This window comes from Salvelinus sp. IW2-2015, linkage group LG6.1, assembly GCF_002910315.2.
Source record: "Salvelinus sp. IW2-2015 linkage group LG6.1, ASM291031v2, whole genome shotgun sequence".
Lineage (NCBI taxonomy): Eukaryota > Metazoa > Chordata > Actinopteri > Salmoniformes > Salmonidae > Salvelinus > Salvelinus sp. IW2-2015.
In genome coordinates, this window is record NC_036845.1 from 293,287 (window position 1) to 304,495 (window position 11,209).

Consider the following 11,209-nt stretch of genomic DNA (forward strand, 5'->3'; position numbering starts at 1 on the left):
TTGAAGCTGTTATACAAAACCAGAAGCAAAAATGTAACTTAAAACCTCTTTAGGATCATTCATTTTTTTCAATTTTCGCCTAAAATGACATACCCAAATCTAACTGCCTGTCTCAGGCATTGAAGCAAGGATATGCATATTCTTGATACCATTTGAAAGGAAACAATTTGAAGTTTGTGGAAATGTTAAATGAAAGTAAGAGAATGTAACACATTCGATCTGGTAAAAGAAAATACAAAGAAAAAAACAAAAATAAAATTGTATTTTTTTTGTACCGTCATCTTTGAAATGCAAGAGAAAGGCCATAATGTATTATTCCAGCCCAGGCGCAATTTAGATTTTGGCCACTGATGTCAGCAGTGGATGTGCAAAGTTTTAGACTGATCCAATGAACCACTGCATTTCTGTTCAAAATTTTGTCTCAAGACTGCCCAAATGTGCCAAATTGATTTATTAATAACTTTTGAAGTTCATAACTGTGCACTCTCCTCAAACAATAGCATGGTATTATTTCACTGTAATAGCTACTGTAAATTGAAAGCAAGTCTAAGAAGCGGAAGATCTGTCCTATGTGCGTTATTTCTATGAAGCTCTTTCTTAAACTTCTTCAGGAACGGTGGGTCCCCCACGGGCTGGTTGAGCTAACGTAGGCTAATGCGATTAGCATGAGGTTGTAAGTAACAAGAAAATATCCCAGGACATAGACATATCTGATCTTGGCAGAAGGCTTAAATTCTTGTTAATCTAACTGCACTGTCCAATGAGAATAACAGATCTATAAGTCACTTTTCTAGCAACGCCTCCTCTCTTTCATGTGGACGAAACGTTCTATGACTCTGTCATACAGTACACGCTTTTATTTTTTGTTGTCCTCGGCTACCTGGCTAAAATGCTTGCTCGCTAGCCTAACTTGCTCTCATGGGAAACGATGAGCCAGCTGGTTAACATTAGCCTTCTACATCTAGCTACATATTAAACTTCCATCCTCTCAGGCAAGAGACTCAGGCAAGAGACTAGATTATAACAGAATCGCTGTTATAATAATTTGCCAGTATGGAAAACAAGTCCAAATCCCTATCTTCATCCATGGCTAATTTAGGAAAGGGACAATCTTAGCTAGCTAGTCACTGGAGGATAACAACACAACAAGATTCAAGTTGTTTCTGTCAATGACATTTGGCTCTGGATGTGACATGATGTGATGTGATTGGACTGCAGCCAAATCCAAACTGGCTTCCTTGACACTTTTTTGGCTGTGCCAGGACCATTCACAGTTGAGCTCACTAGGTTTAGTTCAACACTGATTGGCTATTATTTTACAAGTGTTTTATCAAGGGAGACCAAATGCTTGCTAGCTTCACCTTGCATTCGATATTACACATACAGAGAGGCGCTGTTTCGCACGATCAGTTGCTTTCCATAGTGTGATACATTCAACCTCTTGCGAAATGAAGAACAATTATTTATTTTGTTATTGGTCAATTTTGTGGGGGGAAGACTGGCTTCCATCCATGAATACATAGCACTGCTGACTCATAGTGGGAAAATACCCTCCCTCTTTTCCCTCCAATCACAAAACAACCATACATGTATTTATGCTCTCTCACAGCTCTCACACACTCATTCTCTGTTTCATACCACTCCAAAAGGACAAAACGGTTTGAAAAGAAGGGACTCCAGTTGTCGTTTGTCGAGTTGTTTCCTGAACTTGGCGTGGCTTTGGAACAACTTTGCTAAACACAGGGAAAGAGAGTGGGGGGTGAAAGAGGGCAAAACAGAGGGAGTTGAAACAGTCCAGTGAAAGAGGACAAGGATAACTCCCGTGTCAGTACTCAAAATGGGTTGGTCTTGGGTTCTAGCCTGCTGGTGTGCATTAGTGTTGGTGTGCGCGTCTGAAGGTTTGTAGCCTACAAGGTTTTTGCATGTAGTCATCAGTTCTTTCTGTCGTTGTTTTATTTCCTGTTATGTGTTTATGGCTCCCCTTCTGTTTGTGCATGGTCTGTTAGAAGTGCGCAGAAGAGGTCATTTTTATGCACTATCAAGATCATGAAGAAAAACATTATTTGTTGGACGTGATACATTCCATTCCACCAGTTTAGTGTGGAACAACTTTGTCCAAGTCTACTAACAGTATAACTATTATTCTAGGTGTAACAAAAATCTAGACTAGAGAATTCACACCATGTTAATTAAAGGTGCAATATGCAGAAGTCGCTCCGCAATTTCCTGCTTGATAAAATTCAAATAGTTAGCCTAATTTCAGTTTGTGACAAAACAAGCAATGTATAGTGTATCATTGTACCATCTAAACCGCTATGAAATTCCTTTTCAATAACCAAAAAATATTTGTATTTTCAGCTGTTTGAAGCTGGTATACAAAACCAGAAGCAAAAATGTAACTTAAGAAATGGGAATGATAGAAATAGTACACATAGAACAGATCTTCCGCTTCTTAGACTTGCTTTCAATGAGAATAACATATCTATAAGTCACATTTCTATGTGAATTGGGTCACCCAAAAAGTTACATATTAGCTTTAAGTATTCTGATTTCATGATTTCCAAAAATCTAGGTGGCAGACAACAGTACTGACATCACATGGTCAGAGTCCTATGGCTTATTTATTAACTAGCATGTGTGGGCGTGTGTGTTTACATTCTCTCATCCCTTCCACAGATAACAGATCCCTTCCTGACCTGTTACAGAGAGAGGCCTCCATTGACATAGAGGATTTCCTGCAAAGTTAGTGTGACATGTACTGTATATATACGTGTGTGTGTGTGTGTTTCAATGCCCTCATAGTGCTGTGTGTATATCTGTCTTCCAGGGGAGATTCAGTTGGAGCCTGATAAGACCCAGAGGGAGATCACCCTGCACCTGGACACAGACTTTACACCTGGAGTTCGGCCAATGGCTGGGCCTCGCTCGTTTGGGGATTCCCACCCCAGTGTCCTCTTCCCCCCCGGCCGGCCCTCCCCTAAGAACCTCCAGGCCATCTGTCTCCATAGCAGCCATCGTCCCCGGTACCCTGCTTACTCCCTCCCCCGGAACGGAGGAGGCCACTTTCGTCGTCGAGCTGAAGCAGTCAACCGGGTAGAGTCCTGGTACAACACATGTTGCCATGGGAACGGGACACAGCAGGTCCAGGAAGTGACGTTGTGCTGCGTTACACAGGCGGTGAGTTTTTCTGTGGCAACATTTGATTCTGTCCTGTTCCATTCTGTCCTGTCGTGTTGTGTTCAGTTCTGGTCCGTTCACTCCTATTGTACCAACAGAACCACCTTCTACGTGCACAGATGCAGTAGTGATGAGGACAGAGGATGTCCAGGGAAGATGAGACTCAGTAGAAGGAAAGCCCATACAGACACAACAGATCAGCCTTGGAGTCTATCTGTATAGCTGTGTAGCTGTGTAGAGGGGAAGGCGTTTATGAGTCAGGCCCACTAAAGCTGTACCTTCACCATTTTAGGACTTCTTTTATCTCTATTTTTCATGTGTGAATTTATGTTTGTGTATGTCACTTACAGTGGGAACAGACCCTGTCCACTTTCTGTACTGTTGAGTCCTCAGTGAAGACACGCCAGCACCACTGCTGCCAGAAGGAGGGCGGGGCCAGACTGAGCTGTTTCCATAGGGAAAGCCCAAACCCCACCTACCTGCCGACCACCCCCATACCTGAACCTGGCTTCACCTTTAACCCCAACACTTGTCACAAGTAAGGAGAGAGAGAGACCGGTTTACTTTAGGTTTAGGGTAGGGCTGTTATGGTGACGGTATTACGTGACTGTTTAGTCATGGTAACTAGGCTTCTCCAAAACTGTGCTCTGGTGGTGCTGATGGTCATTAGTAGAGTACCAAACTTGCTAACAGTCAGTTGCTAATGTGCTGGTACTCAGCACCTTACTGTCTCGCTAATCACTCTGACATCAATAGAAATGTAATCGAAAATCTAATCAAACACTTCGTGAGAACCCATGAGCTCATGTTGCGCAACAGTTCTATAGGCTATTCAATTGCTGGAATTTCTTTGGGCCTCTTTTAAAAAGAGGATCCCATCAGCTTTCTGTAGGCTGAGCCTACTATATTTATTTCTCAATTTTCCTAATATTTAGCACATTGCTTCGCTTTACAACAGGATTATAGCCTACGTGGCTGCATGAATATTAACCATGGGAAATGGGCCCTCCATTTTCTATTTAAGTGTATTTACATCAAATCAAACTATATTTGTCACTTGCGCCGAATACAACAAGCGTAGACCTTACTGTGAAATGCTTACTTACAAGCCCTTAACCAACAGTGCAGTTCAGGAAGAGTTAAGAAAATATTTACCAAGTAGACTAAAATAAAAAGTAATAATAAAAGGTTACACAATAAGAATAACAATAATGAGGTTATATACAGGGGGCACCGGTACCGAGTCAGTGTGCGAGGGTACAGGTTAGTTGAGGTAATGTGTACATGTACAGTTGAAGTCGGAAGTTTACATACACTTAGGTTGGAGTCATTAAAACTTGTTTTCAACCACTCCACAAATGTCTTGTTAACAAACTATAGTTTTGGCAAGTCGGTTAGGACATCTACTTTGTGCATGACACAAGTAATTTTTCCAACAATTGTTTACAGACAGATTATTTCACTCATAATTCACTGTATCACAATTCCAGTTGGTCAGAAATGTACATACACTAAGTTGACTGTGCCTTTAAACAGCTTGGAAAATTCCAGAATATTATGTCATGGCTTTAGAAGCTTCTGATCGGCTAATTGACATCATTTGAGTCAATTGGAGGTGTACCTGTGGATGTATTTCAAGGCCTACCTTCAAACTCAGTGCCTCTTTGCTTGACATCATGGGAAAATCAAAAGAAATCAGCCAAGACCTCAGAAAAAAATGTGTAGACCTCCACAAGTCTGGTTCATCCTTGAGAGCAATTTCCAAATGCCTGAAGGTACCACGTTCATCTGTATAAACAATAGTACGCAAGTATAAACACCATGGGACCACGCAGCCGTCATACCACTCAGGAAGGAGACGCGTTCTGTCTCCTAGAGATGAACGTACTTTGGTGCAAAAAGTGCAAATCAATCCCAGAACAACAGCAAAGGACCATAGGACATATTCCAGTCTGTGCTAGCAAAACAGTCCTGTAGTGTAGCATCTGCGTCATCTGACCACATCCATATTGAGCGAGTCACTGGTACTTCCTGCTTTAGTTTAGAATTATGGTCAGATTTGCCAAATGGAGGGTGGGAGAGAGCTTTGTATGCATCTGTGTGTGGAGTAAAGGTGGTCTTGGATGTTTTTTTCTTCTCTGGTTGCACATGTGACATGCTGGTAAAAATGTGGTAAAACTGATTTAAGTTCGCCTGCATTAAAGTCCCCGGCCACTAGGTGTGCTGCTTCTGGGTGAGCATTTTCTTCTTTGCTTATGGCCTTATAGAGTTGGTTGAGAGCGGTCTTAGTGCCAGCTTCGTTCTGTGGTGTTAAGTAGACAGTTACATATAATATAGATGAGAACTCTCATTCCAGGGTCTTTCTTTTTTATTTACTATTTTCTACATTGTAGAATAATTGTGAAAAAATTCAAAACTATGAAATAACACATATGGAATCATGTAGTAACCAACAAAGTGTTAAACAAATCAAAATATATTTTATATTTGAGATTCTTCAAAGTAGCCACCCTTTGCCTTGATGACAGCTTTGCACACTCTTGGCATTCTCTCAACTAGCTTCATGAGGAATGCTTTTACAACAGTCTTAAAGGAGTTCACACATATGCTGAGCACTTATTGGCTGCTTTTCCTTCACTCTGCGGTCCAAATCATCTCAAACCATCTCAGTTCATCTGATACAGCACTCCATCACTCTCCTTCTTGGTCAAATGGCCCTTACACAGCCTGGAGGTGTGTTTGGGTCCTTGTCCTGTACGCAATCAAGGTGGGATGGCGTATCGCCGCAGAATGATGTGGTAGCCATGCTGGTTAAGTGTGCCTTGAATTCTAAATAAATCACTGACAGTGTCACCAGCAAAGCACCCCCAGACTGTCACACCACATTCTCCATGCTTCACGTTAGGAACCACAAATGCAGAGATAATCCGTTCACCTACTCTGTGTCTCACAACGACACGGCGGTTGGAACCAAAAATCTCAAATTTGGACTAATCAGAGCAAAGGACAAATTCTTCTTGTTGGCCCATCAAATCTCTTCTTCTTATTGGTGTCCTTTAGTAATGGTTTCTTTGCAGCAATTCGACCATGAAGACCTGATTCACGCAGTCTCCACTGAACAGTTGATGTTGAGATGTGTCTGTTACTTGAATTCTGTGAAGCATTTATTTGGGCTGAAATTTTTGAGGCTGGTAACTCTAATGAACATATCCTCTGCATCAGAGGTAACTCTGGGTCTTCCTTTCCTGTGGCGGTCCTCATGAGTGCCAGTTTCATCATAGCGCTTGATGGCTTTTGCGACAGCACTTGAAGAAACTTTCAAAGTTCTTGAAATGTTCCAGATTGACTGACCTTCATGTCTTAAAGTAATGATGGACTGTCAATTCTCTTTGCTTATTTGAGCTGTTCTTGTCATAATATGGACTTGGTCTTTTACCAAATATGGCTATCTTCTGTATACCATTCCCTACATTGTCACAACACAACTGATTGGCTCAAACGCATTAAGAAGGAAAGAAATTCCATAAATTAATGATGACAGATGACAACCTCATGAAGCTGGTTGAGAGAATGCTAAGAATGTGCAAAGCTGTCATCAAGGCAAAGGGTGGCTACTTTGAAGAATCTCAAATATATTATGATTTGCTTAACACTTTTTTGGTTACTGCATGATTCCATATGTGTTATTTCATAGTTTTGATGTCTTCACTATTATTCTATAATAGTGAAAATAGTAAAAATAAAGTAAAAATAAAGAAAAACCCTTGAATGAGTAGGTGTGTCCAAACTTTTGACTGGTACTGTTTACCACAACTAAAGTTGCATTAACAACAAAACATTAAGCATACAYGAGGACCTGTTTCTTTGTTAACCACTCAACACGTAAATAATTTGGAGAAAATATCCTTTCTATTTTATTCAGCTATGTTCAGTTGTATTCTTCATATTATGAAACAATGCCACGGAATTCTAAGAAAATATTTTCTGCTAAATTAACTAGTGTAGCCCGCAGCCATATGGCATAGCCTGATCAGGGCCTAACATAAGGACAACTCAGAGTATGCTATTCTGTTCTTCTGAAATAGACTACATTTTCGTCATATCATGTTTCTTTAAACCTGTCGAAAATAAATCATGGATTTATTGTGATGGTGTAGCCTATATTAAATGGATTTATTAGACTTCTGAAAATGTAGATGTTCCAAAGGTCTGCATCAGTGGTTTGTAGGCTATGTGTGGAAGCCAGGAGATGCTAAACGTGTTGATGTTAATTAACTCTAATTACCATGAGACTGGCAGTCATTTGCATGACAATCACAGGCTGACAAAATGTCATGACCGCCACAGCCCTGGCAACTAATGACTATATGTATTGTGTCCTTTCCTCCCAGGTCCCAGCCTGGTCCATGTGCTGCCAGAGGGGAGAAGCACAAGAAGAGCCCCCAAGCTACTCCCAGAGACTCTGACATCAGCTTCCCCCCTGGACGCCCTACTTCCGACAACATTGAATTGGTCTGCTGCCTACACAACCGCCGACCCCTCTCCACCACCAAGTACCTGCCACGTACAGGCTTTGGCTGGCTGGCCCGCCAATCAAAGGCTATGAACCAGCTGGAGAGAGGGTTCAAACACTGCTGTAAGGGACAGGAGGACGTGCTACCCTGTGCTGAGGGAAAGGTAAGGAGCAGTGTGTGTGTGTGTGGGTTATGGCCTGCCTACCTGCACTTGGTAACGTGGGAAAAGTAAGGATCCAATTCATACCTACACTGAAGAAGGCTGATGAACTGAAACAACTGTATAAACTATCCTCTATACAGTGAACAATGATATATTTTTTCCATCTCTCTCCTCTCTTAGTGGCGTGAGGTGCTTGACAGGTTCTGTGAGGAAGAGCAGAAGGGGAGACTTCGCAACTCCTCGTGTTGTGATGTGGGAGAAGGTGAGGACAGGTACACCTGTTTCTCCTCCCGCGCCCCTCATCCAGACTATGACCAAAAGCTTGACTCTGCTTCTGCCGCACCACAGACTCACACCCTCGGACACATCTGTGAAACATACAAGATCATCAAGAAGAAGTAAGTGTGTTTGTTTAGCATTATTCGGTGTGTGTGTGTGTGTGTGTGTGTGTGTGTGTGTTTAATTTGACCTTTTTCCTCCTCAGTCACATTTTTATGCTGCCCAGCCTGATTGTTTATCTTTCTGGGTGACAGAACCAGAACTTTCAGAAAGGGTACATTTCATTGTAGTAGATGGTGACTATAGCTAGGTTTCCATTCCGTTGGTGACAGATTTTAAATATTGCCATTTTCCCACCAAACTAACTTGTTGCTGATTTTTGTAGTGCACACAAAATGTATTTTTTTCTATTTTCCTGAATAGAAATCTGAATTTCACTGTGTTTCGATCATAATTCCAACTCTACCGATAGATTTGTCACAGAAACTGTTGTTATAAATAGTAAATGTGACAACTCTGGTCTTGGCACATGTGCTCTAGCCAACAGCTAGCAGATACAGTCTGGGTAGGCTAGTCTACATTATGAGATTATTATGGATAACAGCGACCAATTTACATGTTTCAAATGGCAGTCAATCATCAATCACCATGTCACCAGAATAAGACCCTTAATATTTATTGGAAAGGAACATCAAGCTCATCACTGTGCGTCTTCACCACCCTGTGAAGTTCTTCATAACTTGTTTCATCTGTAGCCTAATAAACTGCATAGTTTCCTGAGTCGTAGTGGAAGGACCACACACCATATTATTGAGTGACTGCAAGTTTACGTCGATATGATGGTTATTATATCAATACTTGTGCATAAAGGCAGTTCCACCGCCATTTCTCACATAACTCATTTTACAGACGAAAAGATCCCACCATGTCAAACGAACAAATGATCTGTCAGTATTTATACAATTCTACAAAAAATTCCTGTTTCCATTACAGTTGTTGTGGGTTTTGTTTTATACGGTATGAGCTTACTCGCAATGAAACTGTGGATGGAAATGTGGTTAATGACATTAAAATTCCAGATTTGCATTGTATCAAAAACCATTACCAAAAGTTTAAAAACAATAGTATACAATAACTTTCACAAGTATCTTATTACAGCAGCTAGTTTGATCCAGGGACATTTGTACATATCTGTCTAACAAAGATCTTTGACTGATTTGGTTTGGTTTGATTATCGAGTTAAACAAAGATGTAGTATACTGAGATGATCTTGCAATCTGGTCTCTCAGGTTCCCTTTGGATCTCCCTGTCCAGAACTTTGTGGGCCAATGCTGCTCCCTGCCAGCAGACCAGAGAACTGCATGTGTTCAGATACAGGTGAGTTCGACACTTAATAATGCAGGTTCACTCAGACAACCCCATATCTCATATTAACCAGGTTGTCCCAATGGGACACACGGGACGGTTGGTCCCGTGTGGCTCAGTTGGTAGAGCATGGCGCTTGCAACGCCAGGGTTGTGGGTTCATTCCCCCACGGGGGGACCAGGATGAATATGTATGAACTTTCCAATTTGTAAGTCGCTCTGGATAAGAGCGTCAGCTAAATGACTTAAATGTAAATGTAAATGTAAATGGGATAAAATGAACATGATTGGCCATCAAGTGTCAACAGGATCTTAGACTGAGAGTTAAGTTAGTTATAAACAATTATTTTTATATTGTAGCTCTTTGCATATTGCAGGCTTTTTGATATAGTTGTTAACTTCTCTCTTTGACTGTGAACCCAGCTAGTGATGCTGTCGCAGAGACGCTGTCTTGAGGGGAAGCCCTCCTCTTCCGCTGTCTTGCAGAAGTCCTGCCCTTCCTCCTCCTTCTCCCAGGACTCCCCTATGTGCCTCTCCAGACTGCTCATGAATGCCATCACCAAGGCAACCAAGTCCCCACACCTCAGAAAGAGGAAATTCCTCCTCACCTGATTTAGTTTTTACTCTGATGGCAGTCAGAATTGGCGGTCAGGGGATTTGTAGTCACTAGATGACCATGCCAGAAAGGATAGAATTGGCTAATACAGAGTAACTGTTGAGCAAGTGCATGATTTAGTCAAACAGGGGTTAGGGTGTGGGTAAGAGTAAGAGTAAGCAGAATTTATAGTTAGAAAGTTAAATTTATTCCATATTTTCTAGCATGGCCAGATGACAACCAATTAATGTATGGTATCCGAGTGCACATAATATTTCAGTATGACTGTCAGTGTCTGTCATTAAGAGGGTGTTATAATGATAGAACACCTGGAGAGCTGATATGAATATAAAAAAGAAGTGGTAATTCAAATGGGGATTTGTTTCGTAAAGCAGATGTGTTTCAGATTTGTTAGTTGTATTTTTCATATAGCTCCAGAACTGCTAGTCCAGTTGTCCTGTTCTATTTCTAACGTTTGAAATAAATCTTTATAGAATATGTCTTAATTATTTTGGAGTGAAGCACTGCCAGTTATTGTAATTTGTCATTATCTGACACATGCACAACATTGAAATGATTATTTGAATAAACTGAAATGTTGATGGAAGTGGACCTTATGTTATAMTGACTGTGTGACTGACATTTATCCACTAAGTTAGTGTAGTAGAACTTGCATTAATAGAGACAGACAGGGTCCTCACTAGCTGTCACAGCCACGGAGTTTAGCCCAAAGCCTGGCAGATGGCGATATTGAGTCGTTTCATCTTACCATCCAAAGGCACTGTATGAAGCCGGCTATATACACTTGTATCCTTAATGGACCGGTTATTACATTAAACATTCTCCATTCAGGCTGCAAAGGCATCGATTTCCTCCGTAATTTGATTTAATGGCGAGAAGGCAGAAAAAAAAACGGGGAAACTGCTTTCTTTATGAAACACTATTTTCCACCACCATGCTGAGAGTGGCTAAGAATGTTAGTCCCAGATGTTGCATATTGCGTTCAGCCAATCAGGTTGCAGAAGAATGTATACCTTACCCCAGTGACGCTGGGTCAGGACAGGAGAGTCTTCTCCACCTTTCTAAGCCTGTTATTGTACAGGCTCTTATCAGCTTG

The 11,209-nt window shown here is 41.2% G+C and overlaps 1 protein-coding gene across 1 annotated transcript; it reads left to right on the top strand.

The window, feature by feature from the left end:
- The first annotated feature begins 1,616 nt into the window (after positions 1-1,616).
- On the top strand, positions 1,617-10,704 carry LOC111964816 (extracellular matrix protein 1-like). Its single transcript, XM_023988619.2, has 8 exons — positions 1,617-1,898; positions 2,677-2,742; positions 2,828-3,177; positions 3,528-3,715; positions 7,569-7,854; positions 8,035-8,252; positions 9,423-9,510; positions 9,921-10,704. The coding sequence occupies exons 1-8, from the start codon at positions 1,838-1,840 to the stop codon at positions 10,107-10,109; spliced, it is 1,446 nt and encodes a 481-aa protein (XP_023844387.1). The 5' UTR covers positions 1,617-1,837; the 3' UTR covers positions 10,110-10,704.
- Positions 10,705-11,209: the final 505 nt, after the last annotated feature.

What these genes read in the sequence shown, in the direction of transcription:
- LOC111964816 (XM_023988619.2), top strand. Translation starts at nt 1,838, where the DNA reads ATGGGTTGGTCTTGGGTTCTAGCCTGCTGGTGTGCATTAGTGTTGGTG. An exon ending in CATAGAGGATTTCCTGCAAA is followed by an intron (nt 2,743 to 2,827) that starts GTTAGTGTGACA and finishes TCTGTCTTCCAG; the next exon opens with GGGAGATTCAGTTGGAGCCT. An exon ending in CTGCATGTGTTCAGATACAG is followed by an intron (nt 9,511 to 9,920) that starts GTGAGTTCGACA and finishes CTGTGAACCCAG; the next exon opens with CTAGTGATGCTGTCGCAGAG.